The sequence below is a fragment of the Cetorhinus maximus genome, unplaced genomic scaffold (assembly GCF_964194155.1).
Source record: "Cetorhinus maximus unplaced genomic scaffold, sCetMax3.hap1.1 HAP1_SCAFFOLD_2391, whole genome shotgun sequence".
Classification (NCBI taxonomy): Eukaryota; Metazoa; Chordata; class Chondrichthyes; order Lamniformes; family Cetorhinidae; genus Cetorhinus; species Cetorhinus maximus.
The window spans coordinates 17,391-36,774 of NW_027598330.1; the positions used below are offsets into that span (position 1 = coordinate 17,391).

At 48.3% G+C, this 19,384-nt stretch overlaps 1 protein-coding gene across 1 annotated transcript; it reads right to left on the reverse strand.

Moving 5' to 3' along the window:
* Positions 1 to 2,178: 2,178 nt before the first annotated feature.
* LOC144677316 (nitric oxide synthase, inducible-like) lies at positions 2,179 to 17,475 on the reverse strand (the record flags this gene model as incomplete). The annotated part of the gene is made up of 4 exons (XM_078537453.1): positions 17,383 to 17,475; positions 15,036 to 15,177; positions 2,974 to 3,113; positions 2,179 to 2,353 (listed from the first exon to the last, which is right to left on the reverse strand). Coding segments are annotated over exons 1-4 (513 nt in total), but the record flags the coding sequence as incomplete, so codon positions are not given.
* Positions 17,476 to 19,384: the final 1,909 nt, after the last annotated feature.

Below are 19,384 nucleotides of genomic sequence, written 5' to 3' on the forward strand. Positions count from 1 at the left end.
TGTGTGGGTGTGAACGGGGACGGGAGGGTGTGCGGGTGTGAACGGGGATGGGAGGGTGCGCGGGTGTGAACGGGGACGGGAGGGTGTGCGGGTGTGTGAACGGGGACGGGAGGGTGTGCGGGTGTGAACGGGGACGGGAGGGTGTGAAAGGGGACGGGAGTTTGTGAAAGGGGACGGGAGGGTGTGAACGGGGACGGGAGGGTGTGAAAGGGGACGGGAGTTTGTGAAAGGGGACGGGAGGGTGTGAACGGGGTCGGGACGGTGTGGGTGTGTGAACGTGGACGGGAGGGTGTGGGTGTGGAGGGGGACGGGAGGGTGTGCGGGTGTGTGAATGGGGACGGGAGGGTGTGCGGGTGTGAATGGGGACGGGAGGGTGTGCGGGTGTGAATGGGGACGGGAGGGTGTGTGGGTGTAAACGGGGACAGGAGGGTGTGGGTGTGTGAACAGGGACGGGAGGGTGTGCGGGTGGGGACGGGGACTGGAGGGTGTGGGTGTGTGAACGGGGACGGGAGGGTGTGCGGGTGTGAACGGGGACGGGAGGCTGTGCGGGTGTGAACGGGGACGGGAGTTTGTGAAAGGGGACGGGAGGGTGTGAACGGGGACGGGACGGTGTGGGTGTGTGAATGGGGACGGGAGGGTGTGCGGGTGTGAACGGGGACGGGAGGGTGTGGGGGTGCGAATGGGGACGGGAGGGTGTGGGTGTGTGAACGGGGACGGGAGGGTGTGAACGGGGACGGGACGGTGTGGGTGTGTGAATGGGGACGGGAGGGTGTGCGGGTGTGTACGGGGATGGGAGGGTGTGGGTGTGTGAACAGGGACGGGAGGGTGGGGAGTGGGGGTGGGGTACGGGAGAGTGGGGCGTGGGGGTGAGGTACGGGAGAGTGGGGAGTGGGTGTGGTGTACGGGAGAGTGGGGAGTGGGTGTGGGGCACGGGAGAGTGGGCGGGGACCGGGAGAGTGGGGGTGAGGTACGGGTGACTGGGGAGTGGGGGTGCGGTACGGGAGAGTGGGGAGTGGGGATGAAGTACGGGAGAGTGGGGAGTGTGGGTGCGGTACGGGAGAGTGGGGAGTGGGGGTGAAGTACGGGGGAGTGGGGAGTGTGGGTGAGGCACGGGAGAGTGGGGAGTGGGGGTGAAGTACGGGAGAGTGGGGAGTGGGGGTAGGGTACGGGAGAGTGGGGAGTGGGGGTGGGGTACGGGAGAGTGGGGGTGGGGTACGGGAGAGTGGGGAGTTGGGGTGAAGTACGGGAGAGTGGGGTGGGGCTGGGGTGTGGGAGAATGTGGAGTGGGGGTGGGGTACGGGAGAGTGGGGAGTGGGGGTGGGGTACGGGAGAGTGGGCGGGGACCGGGAGAGTGGGGAGTGGGGGTGAGGTACGTGAGAGTGGGGAGTGGTGGTGGGGTACGGGAGAGTGGGGAGTGGGGGTGGGGTACGGGAGAGTTGGGAGTGGGGGTGGGGTACGGGAGAGTGGGGTGTGGGGGTGGGGTACGGGAGAGTGGGGAGTGGGGGTGGGGTACGGGGGAGTGGGGAATGGGGGTGGGGTACGGGAGAGTTGGGAGTGGGGGTGGGGTACGGGAGAGTGGGGAGTGGGGGTGGGGTACAGGAAAATGGGGAGTGGGGGTGGGTTACGGGAGAATGGGGAGTGGGGGTGAGGTACGGGAGAGTGGGGTGTGGGGGTGGGGTACGGAAGAGTGGGGTGTGGGGGTGGGGTACGGGAGAGTGGGGTGTGGGGGTGAGGTACGGGAAAGTGGGGTGTGGGGGTGGCGTACGGGAGAGTGGGGGGTGGGGTACGGGAGAATGGGGAGTGGGGGTGGGGAACGGGAGAGTGGGGAGTGGGGGTGGGGTACGGGAGAGTGGGGTGTGGGGGTGGGGTACGGGAGAGTGGGGTGTGGGGGTGGGGCACGGGAGAATGGGGAGTGGGGGTGGGGAACGGGAGAGTGGGGAGTGGGGGTGGGGTACGGGAGAATGGGGAGTATGGGTGGGGTACGGGAGAATGGGGAGTGTGGGTGGGTTACGGGAGAATGGGGAGTGGGGGTGAGGTACGCGAGAGTGAGTGCGGGCTACTCCTCACAACGTGCTGTTTGTCCTGGGTGTGAAACATTTTGTTGAAATCCTGCACACTGAAAGGATCTTTGTAATGTCTGATCTGTGAATCCCTGACAAAGAAAGATGGAATCCTTACCTGGAGTAGGTTGTATCGTGTTGAATCACAGAAATTCCTCACACCGATCTCACTGCCCGTGTACCAGCCATTGAAGGGCGAGGCTGGGAACTCCACACCTCCAATTTCAAGCAGCATGTTAGCAACTGCTGGGATTGCGTACCATTTCAAATTGAGGTTTGAGATGGATTCATATCTGAAGAGAGAGATAATGAAGGTGAACCATTGGACAACAGGTAAGAGACTTGAAATGCAGCTACTCTGAGCTCACCTGAAACCCCAAACACACCTACACAAGGCCTGTTTCAAGCCTGAACACATCAGACTTGAAGTACACCTGTACAGGAACGGTACCAGGATTAGAGTGCACCCAAATGATGTCTGTAACAGGCCTACACAGGCCAGGTGTAATGTGTACATTTATATACACACATGCTGCCTATACAGCTCAGGCCAATAGAAACTTCAGGCATCAAGTGTACCTATATCATCAGAATCATATCTGAACCTCTCCTACTCCAGGTCTTGATTAGGCTGACAACCCTAAGCTTGAATGACAGCTAGTGTACACTGCTCTGTATTTTGAACCTGAATCATATCTCCATTCAGCCCAACACACATCTCTCAGTCTCACCAACAACTCTGGGCCTACTCCAGCCCACAAGCCTGATTCCCATCTGCTACAGATGAATCCCTGTTCCAAGCTGCAAAGGCCCTGTTTACATAAGGCTCAGAGCAGCAGCTACTGAAGTAGGGCTTGACACTCAGTGATTCAAATGGGCAGTGCAACAAGAAATCCTCTCAGTCCTGACTTACTGTGGGTGTTGTATGGGAACTTCCAGGATCAGTTCTGGTGGGATTTCAAAGAGCTCAGGGTCCTCACCATTTGCCTGTAACACTAAGGGCAACACTGTGAATCGACTCCTCTTAGGCTTCCAACCTAGTTGCAGGCAAATCTGGAGACAGAGCACACAAGAGGGCAAAGTGAGACAAGTGGCAACGTTCTTGGCAATCAGAAAATAAAACAGCTCATCCAAGACCCTGCGTCATTTCTGAACTCAGTCAACCCCAGATCATACTTACCACAGGGACTTGTCGTCACTCCGTCTCCAGGCACTGCTGCCCTAGGAATACATTCTATCCAGTGCCAGTTTGTTCAAACTGTTACAATCCAGTATTTATCATGTATTAATCAAAGACAGTTCACCCGCTTTTGGTTAAAGGTAAGTCATAGCTGAAGAACTTACATAATCTGGGAACTATTCTAGGCCCAATTCCCATCAATTCTAGAACTGCTCCAGAGCAGCAGAAAGGAGATTGGGAGTGGAGCAGAGGAAGATGGAAAAATAAATAATGTTAGGGGATTCCATGGCTTGGGGAACAGACAGGCATTTGTCCACACATGTAGCTGTAGTATAATGGATTAACTCTAACTGTTTTAATATGTTAATCAGATACTATGTACATCGTCACAGGAAGTGATGCAACAGCACATGGTTTGCTCTCTTTTGTACAGCCTCGTGGAATATGCAGCCACAGTAAGATGTAGTCCAATAAAGCTCATGTTTTAAAGACTTTGACAGACTCATTAGATATTCTGTGTTCGTCAAATAATACTAAGAATATTATCATAGTCTTTGTGGTCACTGAGCATCTTCACAGCACTCTGAAGGGGAAGGATGAACAGTCAGAGGTCTTGGTCTATATCGATACAAGGAACATAGGTAGAAAGAGGAATGAAGACCTCCAGGCAGAGTTTAGGGAGCTAGTAGTGGTATATTCTCTGGGTTACTCCCAGTACCCCCACTAGTGAGTATAGATATAGGAGGATAAAACAGCTAAGTGTGTGGCTGGAAAGATGGTGCAGAATGTTTAGGTTCCCGGGACATTGGGACCAGTTCTGGGGTAGATGGGATCTGGAAAGGCCAGAGCAGCTGCACCTAAACAGACGTGGAATCAATGTCCACGTGAGAACATTTGCTAGTGCTAATGGGAAGGATTTAGACTAACTTAGGGGGAGGCAGTGGCATAGTGGTATCATCACTGGACTAGCAATCTAGAGACCCAGGGTAATGCTCCAGGAATCTGGGTTGGAATCCCGCCACGGCAGATGGTGAAATTTGAATTCAACAAAAATCGGGAATTTTTACGTCAATTGTTGTAAAAACCCATCTGGTTTTATGGAAGGAAATCTGCTGTCCTTACCAGTCTGGCCTACATGTGTCTCAGACCCACAGCAATATGGTTGACTCTTAAATGCCCTCTGAAATGGCCCAGCAAGCCACTCAGTTGTATCAAACCACTAAAAAGTCTCAAAGGAATGGAACCGAACAGACCAGTCAGTATTGACTTAGGGACCAGAAATGACAATGTCAATCTCAGCCCTGTCGACCCTGCAAAGTCCCCCTCACTTATATCTGGGAGCTTGTGCCAAAAGTGGGAGAGCTGTGTCAGACGAGTCAACCAACAGCCTGACATAGTCATCCTCATGGAATCATATCTTATAGATAATGTTCCAGACTCCACCATGACCATCACCATTCCTGGGTATGTCCTGTCCCGGTGGTGGCACAATGGTATACAGCCAGGAGGGAGTTGCCCTGGGGGCGCTCAACATCAGCTTCGGACCCCTTGAATCCGGTCAAATATGGGCAAGGGAACCTCCTGCTGATTACCATGTACTGCCCTCCCTCAGCTGATGAATCAGTTCCATGTTGAACACCACTTGGAGGAAGCACTGAGAGTGGCAAAGGTGCAGAATGTACTCTGGGTGGGAGACTTCAATGTCCATCACCAAGAGCGGCTCAGTAGCAGCACTACTGACTGAGCTGGCCAACTGCTAAAGTACATAGCTGCTAGACTGGGTCTACGGCAGGTGGTGAGGGAACCAACAAGAGGGAAAAATATACTTGACCTGATCCTCACCAACCTGCCTGCCGCAGATACATCTGTCCATGACAGTATCGGTAGGAATGACCACTGCACAGTCCATGTGGAGACGAAGTCCCCCGCCTTCACATTGAGGATACCCTCCATCACGTTGTGCAGCACTACCTCCTAAATGGGATAGATTTCAAACAGATCTAGCAACTCAAGACTGGACATCCATGAGGCGCTGTGGGCCTTCAGCAGAATTGTACTCAACCACAACCTGTAACCTCATGGCCCGGCATATCCCCCACTCTACCATTACCATCAAGCCGGGGGATCAACTCTGGTTCAATGAAGAGTGCAGGAGGGCATGCCAGGAGCAGCACCAGACATACCTAAAAATGAGGTGTCAACCTGGTGAAGCTATAACACAGAAGTATTTGTGTTCCAAACAGCATAATCAGCAAGTGATAGACAGGGCTAAGCAATCCCTCAACCAGCGGATCAGATATAAGCTCTGAAGTCCTGCCACATCCAGGCGTGAATGGTGGTGGACAATTAGACAACTCACCGGAGGAGGAGGCTCCACAAATATCTCCATTCTCAGTGATGGGGGAGCCCAGCACAAAAGATAAGGCTGAAGAATTTGCTACAATCTTCAGCCAGAAGTGCCGAGTGGATGATCCATCTCGACCTCCTCTGGAACTCCCCAGCATCACAGATGCCAGTCTTCAGCCAATTCGATTCACTCCACGTGATATCAAGAAATGGCTGAAGGCACTGGATAATGCAAAGGCTATGGGCCCTGATAATATTCCAGCAATAAAGAATAAAGAACAAAGAACAAAGAACAAAGAAAAGTACAGCACAGGAACAGGCCCTTCGGCCCTCCAAGCCTGCGCCGATCATATTGCCCGTCAACTAAAACATTTTGCTCTTCCGGGGTCCGTATCCCTCTATTCCCATCCTATTCATGTATTTGTCAAGCTGCATCTTAAACACCACTATCGTACCTGCTTCCACCACCTCCTCTGGCAGCGAATTCCAGACACTCACTACCCTCTACGTAAAAGACTTGCCCCGCACATCTCCTCTAAAGTTTTCTCCCCTCACCTTAAATCTATGTCCCCTAGTAATTGACTCTTCCACCCTGGGAAAAAGCTTCTGACTATCTACTCTGTCCATGCCACTCATAACTTTGTAAACTTCTATCAAGTCGCCCCTCAATCTCCATCGCTCTAGTGAGAACAATCCGAGTTTCTCCAACCTCTCCTCATAGCTAATAACCTCCAGACCAGGCAGCATCCTGGTAAGCCTCCTCTGCACCCTCTCCAACGTCTCCATATCCTTCTGGTAATGTGGCGACCAGAATGCATGCATTATTCCAAGTGTGGCCTAACCAAGGTTTTATACAGCTGCAGCATGACTTCCCAGCTTTTATACTCAATACCCCTGCTGATGAAGGCAAGCATGCCATATGCCTTCCTGACTACCTTATCCACCTGCGTTGCCACTTTCAGTGACCTGTGGATCTGTACACCCAGATCCCTCTGCCCGTCGATGCACTTAAGGGTTCTGACATTTACTGTACAATTCCTACCTGTATTAGACCTTCCAAAATGCATTACCTCGCATTTGTCCGGATTAAACTACATCTGCCATTTCTCCGCCCGAGTCTCCAACCGATCTATATCCCGTTGTATCCTTTGACAATCCTCTTCACTATCTGTAACTACACCAACCTTAGTGTCGTCTGCAAACTTACTAATTAGCCCAGTTGCATTTTTCTCCAAACCATTAATGTATACTACAAACAGCAAAGATCCCAGCACTGATCCCTGCGGAACACCACTAGTCACAGCTCTCCATTCAGAAAAGCACCCTTCCACTGCTACCCTCTGTCTTCTCTAAGCCAATTCTGTATCCATCTTGCCAGCTCACCTCTGATCCCGTGCGACTTTACCTTCTGTACCAGTCTGCCATGAGGGACCTTGTCAAAGGCCTTACTGAAATCCATGTAGATAACATCCACTGCCCTTCCATCGTCGATCATCTTTGTCACTTCCTCGAAAAACTCGATCAAGTTAGTGAGACACGACCTCCCCTTCATAAAACCATGCTGTCTCTCACTAATACGCCCATTTGTTTCCAAATGGTAGTAAATCCTGTCACGAAGAATCTTATCCAATAATTTCCCTACCACTGCCGTAAAGCTCACTGGCCTGTAATTTCCTGGATTATCCCTGCTACCCTTCTTAAACAATGGAACAACATTGGCCATTCTCCAGTCCTCTGGGACCTCACCCGTAGCCAGTGAGTGTCAAAGATTTCTGTCATGTATAACAAAAGTATAAAAAGTATAAAAGTGTATAATAGTACTGAAGACTTGTGCTCCAGAACTTGCCGTGCCCCTAGCCAAGCTGTTCCAGTACAGCTACAACACTGGCATCTACCCGGCTATGTAGAAAATTGCCCAGGTATGTCCTGTACACGAAAAGCAGGAGAAATCCAACCCGGCCAATTACCGCCCCATCAGTCTACTCTCCATCATCAGTAAAGTAATGGAAGGGGTCATTCTCAGTGCTATCAAGCAGCACTTGCTTAGCAATAACCTGCTCACTAACGCCTAATTTGGGTTCCACTAAGGCCACTCAGCTCCTGACCTCGTTACAGCCTTGGTTCAAACATGGATAAAAGAGCTGAACTCCCCAGGTGAGGCGAGAATGACTGCCCTTGAAATCAAGCTAGCACTTGACTGAGTGTGGCATCACAGAGCTCTAGCAATGCTGGGCTCAATGGAAATCAAGGGGAAAACTCCCAACTGGTTGGTGCCATACCTATCACAAAGGAAGATGGTTGTGGTTGTTGGAGGTCAGTCATCTCAGCTCCAGGACATCACTGCAGGAGTTCCTCAGGGTAGTATTCTCGGCCCAACCATCTTCAGCTGCTTCATCAATGACCTTCCTTCCATCATAAGGTCAGAAGTGAGGATGTTCGCTGATGATTGCACAATGTTCAGCACCATTCACAACTCCTCAGATACTGAAACAGTCCATGTTCAAATGCAGCAAGACCTGGACAATATCCAGGCTTGGGCTGACAAGTGGCAAGTAACATTCACGCCACACAAGTGTCAGGCAATGACCACAAGAGAGAATCCAACTATCGCCCTTTGATATTCAATGGCATTACCATCGCTGAATCCTCCACTATCAACATCCTCAGGATTACCATTGACCAGAAACTGAACTGGACTAGCCATATAAGTACTGTGGCTACAAGAGCAGGTCAGAGGCTAGGAATCGTGCGACCAGTAATTCACTTCCTGACTCCCCAAATCCTGTCCACTATCTACAAGGCACAAGCCAGGAGTGTAATGGAATACTCCCTACTTGCCTGGATGAGTGCAGCTCCCACATTATACCATAAGACATAGGAGCAGAAATTAGGCCATTCGGCCCATCGAGTCTGCTCCACCATTCAATCATGGCTGATAAGTTTCTCAACCCCATTCTCCTGCCTTCTCCCTGTAGCCTTTGATCCCCTTACCAATCAAGAACCTATCTATCTCGGTCTCAAATACACTCAATGACCTGGCCTCCACAGCCTTCTGTGGCAATCAATTCCATAGATTCACCAATCTCTGGCTAAAGAAGTTTCTCCTCATCTCTGTTCTAAAAGGTCTTTCCTTTACTCTGAGGCTGTGCCCTCGAGTCCTAGTCTCCCCTACTAATGGAAACATCTTCCCCACGTCCACTCTATCCAGGCCTTTCAGTATTCTGTAAGTTTTAATTGGATCCCCCCTCAACCTTCTAAACTCCATCGAGTATCGACCCAGAGTCCTCAAACGTTCTTCATATGTTAAGCCTTTCGTTCCTGGGATCATTCTGGTGAACCTCGTCTGGACCCTCTCCAGGGCCAGCACATCCTTCCTGAGATACAGGGCCCAAAAGCCACAACACTCAAGAAGCTTGACACCATCCAGGACAAAGCAGCCCACTTGATTGGCACCCCATCTACAAACATTCACTCCCCCCACCACAGTAGCAGCAGTGTGTACCATCTACAAGATGCACTGCAGAAACTCACAAGGGCTCCTTAGACAGCACCCTCCAAATCCACAACCACTCCCATCTAGAAGGACAAGGGCAGCAGATAGATGGGAACACCACCACCTGGAAGTTCCCCTCCAAGCCACACACCATCCTGACTTGGAAATATATCGCCGTTCCTTCACTGTCGCTGGGTCAAAATTCTGGAACTCCCTCCCTAACAGCACTGTGGATGTATCTACGCCACATGGACTGCAGCGGTTCAAGAAGGCAGCTCACCACCGCCTTCTCAAGGGCAATTAGGGATGGGCAATAAATGCTGTGCTAGCCAGCGAAGCCTACATCCCGTGAATGAATAAAAAAATGTTGAGACACTGGATGTGCTAATATTTCATAAGGAGGATTGGATTGGCTGTCTGTACTTAAAGTTGAGAAGTCACCAGGACCGGATGGAATGTAGCAAAAGAAAGGGAAGACAGGGTGGAAATTGGAGAGACAATGGCCATAATCTTCCTATCCTCCTTAGAGGACTGGGAAATTGCAAATGTTACACCCTTGTTCAAGAATGGGTGAAAGGATAAACACAGCACCCAGAGGAAAGGCAGTTTAACCTCAATAGTGAGAAAGCTTAATGATAGTTCACTTTGTCCTGAACTGTCACCTGGAAAAATATGGATTAATTAACGAAATTCAGCATGGATTTGTTAAAGGCAAATATTGTTTGAGCACTTGAATAAGTTTTTGGTGAAGTAACAGGGAGGGTTGATATGGATATTGCAGTTGATGCGGTGAATGTGAACTACAAAAGGGCTCACTGCCACCTTCTCTAGGGCAATTAGGATGGGCAACTAATTGCCAACATCCCACGAAAGAGAAAAAATGCCACATAGCCAGCTTTCCAGCAAAGTTAAAGCCTATGGAATAAAAGAGAAAGTGGCAGCATGAATATGGGTAGTAGACAGGAAATGGACAGTGGTGGTGAATGGGTGTTTTCTCACATTAGAGGATGATATACAGTTGAGATTCCCAGAGGTCAGAACTCGTACCATTGATTTTCTTCATCTATATTAATGACCTAGACTTGGGTGTACAGGGCAGGCACAATTTCAAAATTCACTGAAATGTTGTGATCTGTGAGGAGGTCAATGCAACTTCAAAAGGACATAGGCAGATTGGTAGAATGGGTGTCAGGTGAAATTTAATGCAGCGAGTGAAGAATGATATATTTAGGCATGAAGAGTGAGGAAAGGCAAAATTAAATAAAGGATATAAGTCTAGGGGAAGGGCAAGGGCAGAGGAAGCTGCGCAAATCATTGAAGGTGTCAGGGCAGTTTGGAAAAGAAGTTAATAAAGCATTTGAGCTCCTGGGCTTGATAAAACAGGACACAAAAGTACAAAAGCAAGGAAGTTATGATGAAACTTTCGAAAATACTAGTTCAGCCTCAGCTGGAGTGTTGCGTTTAGTTCTGGGCACTGCACTTTAGGAAGAATGTGAAGGTTTTAGAGAGAGTACAGAAAGGTTCATGAGAATGATTCCAGGGATAAGGAACTTCAGTTACATGGAAAAATTGGAGAAAAGATGGTTGAGAGTTGATTTATTAGGGCAAGTCAAAATCATGAGGGGTCTGGACAGAGCAGATAGTGAGAAACTGTTCCCATTGGTGGGAGGATTGAGAACCAGAGGGATAAGATTTAAGGTAATTGGCAAAAGAAGTAATGGCGACATGAGGAAAATGTCTATGCAGTGAGTGTTTGGGATCAGGAATGCACTGCCTGAGAGTGGTGGAGGCAGGATCAAACATGGCTTTTTAAAGGGACTTGGATCATTATCTGAAGAGAAAAAATTAGTAAAGGTGGGGGAGTGACAATAAGTGAGTTGATCTTTGCGTAAAGGTGGGGTAGTCACATTAGGTGAGTTGATCTTTGTGTAAAGATGGGGGAGTCACATTAGGTGAGTTGATCTTTGAGTAAAGGTGGGGGATGACACTAAGTGAGTTGATCCTTGAGTAAAGGTGGGGGAGTGACACTACGGGAGTTGATCTTTGAGTAAAGGTGGGGGAGTCACATTAAGTGAGTTGATCTTTGAGTAAAGGTGGGGGATGACACTAAGTGAGTTGATCCTTGAGTAAAGGTGGGGGAGTGACACTACGGGAGTTGATCTTTGAGTAAAGGTGCCGGAGTGACACTAGGTGAGTTGATCTTTGAGTAAAGGTGCGGGAGTGACACTAGGTGAGTTGATCTTTGAGTAAAGGTGGGGAAGTGACACTGCGTGAGTTGATCTTTGAGTAAAGGCATTTTAGCGATAGCGACCACAACATGGTACAGTTCAAGTTTGTTATGGACAAAGAAATCGACAAGTTGCAAAAAAGTGTTTTGGATTGGGGGAGAGTGGATTTTAGTAAAATAAGGCAGGATCTGGCTAAGGTAGACTGGGAACAGTTACTTGTGGGGAAATCTACAGAGGAACAGTGGGGGGTGTTCAAAAATGAAATGGGGAGGGTACAGGCTCAACATGTTCCCTCTAGGGTGATAGGAAGGAGTACCAAGCCCATAGAACCATAGAGGTCCAGAGATATTCAGGTTATAATGAGAAGGAAAAGAGAGGCTTTTAGGGAAGCAAATCAGCAGAGGCATTAGTGGAGTACAGACAGTGCAGGGTGGAGTTTAAGAAAGCAATTAGGAGAGCAAAGAGGGGATATGAGAAAGCTCTGGCTAGTAAAAGTAGGAAAATCCCAAGATATTCTATAAGTATATCAATGGGAAGAGGATAACCAGGGAAAGAGTAGGGCCCATAAAGGATCAAGGGGGCAATCTATGGGTGGAGCCAGAGGACATCACTAGAGTGTTGAATGAATACTTCACGTCCGTCTTCACCCAAGAGAATGAGGATGAAGGCATCAAACTCGGGGAGAGAGACTGCAAGGTTCTTAAGCAAATTGATATACGGAGTGACAAGGTATTGGAGGTGTTGGCAGGCTTAAAAGTGGACAAATCTCCAGGCCCGAATGATTTGTGTCCCAGACTGCTGAGGGAGGCAAGGGAGGAGATCGCAGGGGCTCTGACCCGAATTTTTAATTCCTCTCTGGCCACGGGGGATGTACTGGAGGACTGGACAACAGCTAATGTTGTTCCGCTATTTAAGAAGGGTTGTAGAGATAAGCCAGGGAACTACAGGACAGTGAGTCCCACGTCAGTGGTAGGGAAATTATTGGAGAGAGTTCTGAAGGAGAGTATCTATCTCCACTTGGAGAGGCAAGGTTTGATCAGGGATAGTCAGCATGGCTTTGTCAGAGGGAGGTCATGCCTAACAAATTTGATTGAATTTTTTGAGGAGGTGACCAGGTGTGTAGATGAGGGTAGTGCTGTTGATGTAGTTTATATGGATTCTAGCAAAGCCTTTGACAAGGTCCCAAATGGGAGACTTATAAAGTAGGCAAATGCACATGGGATACAGGGTAATTTGATAAGGTGGATTCAAAATTGGCTTAGTTGTAGGAGACAGAGGGTGATGACAGAAGGATGCTTTAGTGACTGGAAGCCAATGTTCAGTGGCGTACCACAGGGATCTGTGCTGGGTCCCCTATTATTTGTCATTTATATAAATGACATAGATGACTATGTGGGGGGTAGGATTAGTAAGTTTGTGGATGACACAAAGATTGGCCAGGTGGTTAACAGTGAGGTTGAGTGTCTTGGGCTACAGGAAGATATAGACGGGATGGTCAAATGGGCAGATAAGTGGCAGATGGAATTTAACCCTGAAAAGTGTGAGGTGATACACTTTGGAAGGAGTAATTTGACAAGGAAGTGTTCAATGAACGGCATGGCACTAGGAAGATCTGAGGAACAAAGGGACCTTGGCGTGTGTGTCCATAGATCTCTGAAGGCAGAGGGGCATGTTAGTGGGGTGGTGAAAAAGGCATATGGGACACTTGCCTTTATCAATCGAGGAATAGATTACAAAAGTAGTGAGGTCATGTTGGAGTTGTATAGAACATTGGTGAGGCCAAGGAGTACTGTGTGCAGTTCTGGTCACCACATTATAGGAAGGATGTGATTGCACTGGAGGGGGTGCAGAGGAGATTCACCAGGATCTTGCCTGGGATGAAACACTTAAGTTATGAAGAGAGGTTGGATGGACTTGGGTTGTTTTCGTTGGAGCAGAGAAGACTGAGGGGCGACCTGATCGAGGTGTACAAGATTATAAAGGGCACGGAGAGGGTGGATAGGGAGCAGCTGTTCCCCTTAGTTGAAGGGTCAGTCACAAGGAGGCATAAGTTCAAGGTGAGGGGCAGGAGGTTTAGGGGGGATGTGAGGAAAAACTTTTTTACCCAGAGGGTGGTGGCGGTCTGGAATGCACTGCCTGGGAGGGTGGTGGAGTCGGGTTGCCTCACATCCTTTAAAAAGTACCTGGATGAGCACTTGGCACGTCATAACATTCAAGGCTATGGGCCAAGTGCTGGTAAATGGGATTAGGCAGGTAGGTCAGGTGTTTCTCACATGTCGGTGCAGACTCGATGGGCCGAAGGGCCTCTTCTGCCCTGTGATTCTGTGATTCTGTGAGTCACATTAAGTGAGTTGCTCTTTCAGTAAAGGTGGGGAAGTGACACCAGGCAAGTTGATCTTTGAGTAAAGGTGGGGGATCCACATTAGGTGAGTTGATCTTTGAGTAAAGGTGGGGGATTCACATTGGGTGAGTTGATCTTTGAGTAAAGATGGGGGAGTGACATTAGGTGAATTGATCCTTGAGTAAAGGTGGAGGAGTAACATTAGGTGAGTTGATCTTTGTGTAAAGGTGGGGGAGTGGCACTAGGTGAGTTGATCTTTGAGTAAAGGTGGGGGATGACACTATGTGAGCTGATCTTTGAGTAAGGTGGAGGAGTAACATTAGGTGAGTTGATCTTTGAGTAAAGGTGCAGGAGTGACATTAGGTGAGTTGGTCTTTGAGTAAAGGTGGGGGAATGACACTAAGTGAGTTGGTCTTTGAGTAAAGATGGGGGAGTGGCACTAGGTGAGTTGATCTTTGATTAAAGGTGGGGGAATGACACTAAGTGAGTTGGTCTTTGAGTAAAGGTGGGTGAGTGACACTAGGTAAGAAGCAGCATGGACAAGCTTATATGTACTTTGGGCTCTGCTATTATCTGCGTGTGAGTACACCTTTATGCACCATCCTGGCTTACATATGGCAAAAGCTGACACACTCAGTCATCTCCCATTACCAGATACCAATGTACATGTTCCACTACCACAAGAAGTTGTGCTATTACTCAATTTATTGGCTTCTTCACCTGTGTATGTGAACCAAATTAGAAATTAGATGAACAGAGATCCAATATTGTCGAAATTCAGAGACTTTGTTTCGCAAGGATTGTCAACTTTGCCTGTAACTGAAGATCTGAGACCACTCCATACCCTAAGAACAGAATTAAGTTGTTAAAATAGAATTTTGTTGTGGGGATCAAGAGTTGTCATCCCATCACAAGGCAGAGAAACATTCTTGACAGAGCTTCACAGTTAGGTCAGTTGATCTTTGGAGTAAAGGTGGGGGAGTGACATTAGGTGATGATCTTTGGAGTAAAGGTGGGGGAGGGACACTAGGTGATGATCTTTGGAGTAAAGGTGGGGGAGTGACACTAGGTGATGATCTTTGGAGTAAAGGTGGGGGAGTGACACTAGGTGATGATCTTTGGAGTAAAGGTGGGGGAGGGACACTAGGTGAGATGATCTTGCCAAGAAGCAGCATAGACAAGTTTATGTCAATGCTGTAATCATTCTATGATTCTACAGTGTTTGCCTGATTCCCAGCTTCTCTGCAAGTGCTGTGGTCTTGAAGTGCAGACCAGGAAACTGGAGCTCCTCATCGTTCCAAACCTATTTGAAACACATTACAAAGCAGTGCATTTTGATTTTTGCATGCTGGCATCACAGGAAATGAATTTTCACAAAGGCCAATACCTCAGTGAACTCAACAGTTGCACCATCTCCCAGGACTGTACCATCTGCCAGGGTGAACCCCGCATACTGAATAAATTGACTATTCCACAACCGAAAGTCCTTCTTCCCATCTGACCTCTGAGGGAAGATTGTGATGGCAGATCTACAAGAGAGAGAATTAAATGTAGCAAACACTAAAAAACAGCAGAAAGAGCATGGAGGGAACTCTATATTCCTCCTGACCAGAGAGTATTTGATACTGACACTGGGTATGAAGTGGGGTTATACAGTCAGGGTAATGTAGAAGGGGGTCTGTATTGTAACTGTCCTGGGAGTACTTGATGCTGACACTGGGTATAAAGTGGGATTACACTGTCAGAGTAACAGGGAGCTCTGTATTGTAACTGTGCTGGGAGTATGCAATACTGACATTAAGTATAAAGCAGGTTTACACTGTCAGGGTAATATAGATGGAGCTCTGTATTGCAACTGTCCTGGGAGTACTTGATGCCGACACTGGATATAACGTGGTATTACACTGTCAGGGCAACATACGGAAATATTTTCCCCCCGTTGCAGGGGAAGTGTGGGAGTGGGCGCAGGCAGGCGCACTTCCGATCGGCGCCCCTGATTGGGGGCGTGCCGCCATTTTACGTGGGTGGGCCAATTAAGGCCCGCTCAGCGTGACGTCCGCACAGAAATGCTATGCACTTCCTGTGCGGGCGGGGGGATTCCCGCAGCCGGGAGTGCGCTCTTTCACGCATGCGCACGAAAGAAGGCACAGATCTCCCTGATGCTAAGTGCTGCCTCAGGAAAATTGGCTCGGAATTAAAATTTTAATAGAAATGATAAAAAAAAATTTCCCTGACATGTCCCCTCATGTGACACTGTCACATGAGTTGGGACATGTCAATAACTTTTATTGAAATATTTGATAAAAATTTAAATACCTTCATGAAATCTCATCCCGCCCGTGGATGAGATTTTATGCTTTTTCCGAAGCCCGCCACAGCTCCCGGCCTGCCCACCAGCCTTAAGGTTGGACGGGCAGGTCCATTAATGACTTCAATTAGTTTTTAAATGGCCTCAATTGGCCGTTGACAGGTCGGCGGGCGCACAGCTGATTCGGCTATGCCCCTGCTGTCTGAAAATGGAAATGACGCGGGGTGACTTCTGGAGTTCCACCCAATGTCATCCCGCTTCATTTTACACATCGGCAAGCGGGGGCGGGGAAGATCCTGCCTATAGAGGCAGCTCTGTATTGTAATTGTCCTGGGAGTATGCAATACTGGCACTGGTTATAAACTAAGGTTACACTGTCAGGGTAACGTAGAGGGAGCTCTGCATTGTAACTGTCCTGGGAGTACACGATACTAGCACTGGGTATAAAGTGGCGTTATGCTGTCAGGGTATTGTAGAGGGAGTTCTGTATTGAAACTGTGCTGGGAGTGCTTCATGCTGACACTGGGTATAAAGTGGGGTTGTACTGTCAGAGTAATGTAAAGGGAGCTCTGTACTATAACTGTCCTGGGAATATGCAATACTGGCACTCAGTATAAAGTTGGGTTACACCATCAGGGTAATGTAGAGGGAGCTGTGCATTGCAACTGTCCTGGGAGTAGTTGATATTGGCACTGGGTATAAAGTGGGATTACACTTTTAGGGTAATGCAGAGGGAGCACTGTATTGTAACTTTCCTGGGAGTATGCGATACTGGTACTGGGTATAAAGTGGGATTATACTGTCAGGGCAATGAAAAGGGGGCTCTGTATTGTAACAGTCCTAGGAGTGCTTGATGTTGACACTGGGTATAGAGTGGGGTTACACTATCAGGGTAATGTAGAGGGAAGAGCTCCCTCCACATTACCCAGAGTGTATTGTAACTGTCTTGGGAGTACGCGATAGTGGCACTGGGTATCAAGTGGGGTTATATTGTCAGGGTATTTTAGAGGGAGCTCTGTATTGTTACTGTCCTGGGAGTACGTGATACTGACAGTGGGTAAAAAGCAGGGCTACACTGTCATGGTATTGTAGAGGGAGCTCTGTATTGTAGCTGTCCTGGGTGTATGCAGTACTGGCACTGTGTATAAAGTGGGATTACACCGTCAGGGTATTGTAGAGGGAGCTCTGTATTGTAATTGTCCTGCGAGTGCTTAATGCTGACACAGGATATAAACTGGGGTTATACTGTAAGGGTAAATTATAGGGGAATTCAGTATTGTAACTGTCCTGGGAGTATGTGATACTGACACTGTGTATAAAGTGGGGTTACACTGCCATGGTAATGTGGAGGGAGCTCTGTGCTGTACCTGGCCTGGAGTGCTTGATGATGGCACTGGGTATTAATTGTAGGGAACTCTCTTGTTACCTGATATTTCCCTTGTTAGTTGAATACTTGATGTGATTGCAGATGTAGGTGAACATTTCTTCCACTGTTTTGCAGTCCCGAGCATCAAACAACTGTCAGAACAGAAATGAGAGAAATCCACAGTAATCTAGCAAATGAATAAATCAAAGTGAAGGATAAATGATGAGGGAGGAGAGAGGGAGAGGCAGAGCTCATGAGAGGGAGAGGGGGGAGGCTGTGAGTGAGAAGGGTTGGCAGGGAGAGAGAAGCAGACAGAGGAAGGCAGAGCAAGCGAGAAAGAGAGGGGTTGAGATCAGAGGAGAGAGAGAGGCAGAATGTGTGGGAGAGAGAGAGGCGAAGAGGAAGGCAAAGAGAGAGAGAGGAAGGCAAAGAGAGAGAGAGGAAGGCAAAGAGGCAGAAGGAGAGGTTTGAAGAGACAAAAAAAGGGGATAGGTAGAGACATGGTGGCAAAGCGTACGTCAAGAGAAAGAGAGGGTGAGGCAGAGAGAAAGAAGGCAGAGTGAGTGGAAGTAGTGATCATAATACAATTGAATTCCACATTAAGTTTGAAAACCACATACAGCAATCACAAACGACAATCTTTAATTAAATAATTACATTGGTATGAGGGGAGGACTGGCTCAGGTTGATTGGATAAATGGAGTAAAAGATATGGAGGTAAATAAACAGTGGGAAACATTTAAAGAAATAATTCAAAATGTTCAACAAAAATACATTGCCTGAAAAACAAAAACTCGCTGGGTAATATCCATCTGTGGCTTCCGAAACAGGTTAAGGATAGTATTTGAGAAAAGAAGAGGCTTTTAATTTGCAAAGAATAGTAGGAGGTCTGATGATTGGGCCTGTTTTTGAAACCAGCAAAGGACTGCCAAAAGGTTGATAAAAAGGGAAAATTCAGAACATGAGAGGAAATCTGCCCAAAATATAAGAACAGATTGTAAAAGCTTTTACAAGTATACATTTGTTTTTAATCTTTCAGGCGATGTGGGCATCACTGGAAAGGCCATTTATTGCCTAACCCTAATTGCCCCTTCAGAAGGTGGTGGTGAGCTGCCGCCTTGAACCGCTGCAGTCCATGTGCTGTAGGTACACCCACAGTGCTGTTAGGGAGGGAATTCCAGGATTTTGACCCAGTGACAGTGAAGGAACGGTGATATATTTCCAAGTCAGGATGGTGACTGGCTTGGAGGGGAACTTCCAAGTGGTGGTGTTCCCATCTATCTGCTGCCCTTGTCCTTCTAGATGGCAGTAGTCGTGGGTTTGGCAGGTGTTGTGAAAGGAGCCTTGGTGAGTTGCTGCAGTGTATTTGGTATGTAGTACATGCTGCTGCCTCTATATGTTGCTGGTGGAGAGATTGAAAGTTTAAGAGTGAAAGTTTAAGTCTCAAGAACAAGAGGTCATAAATTTGAGAATGAGAGGGGACAGATTCGAGGAAGAGAGGGGACAGATTCAAGAGTGAGAGCGTACAAATTCGACAACGGAGGGGTACAAATTCGACAACGGAGGGGTACAAATTCGACAACGGAGGGGTACAAATTCGACAATGGGGGGGGTACAAATTCGACAACGGGGAGGGTACAAATTCGACAATGGGGGGTTACAAATTCAACAACGGGGAGGGTACAAATTCGACAACGGAGGGGTACAAATTCGACAACGGGGAGGGTACAAATTCGACAACGGAGGGGTACAAATTCGACAACGGAGGGGTACAAATTCGACAACAGAGGGGTACAAATTCGACAATGGGGGGGGTACAAATTCGACAACAGAGGGGTACAAATTTGACAACAGAGGGGTACAAATTCGACAACGGAGGGGTACAAATTCGACAACGGGGGAGGGTACAAATTCGACCAAGGGGGGGATACAAATTCGACAACGGGAGGGTACAAATTCGACAACGGGGGGTACAAATTCGACAACGGTGGGGGGGTACAAATTCGACAACGGGATGGTACAAATTCGACAACGGGAGAGTACAAATTCGACACCTGGGGGG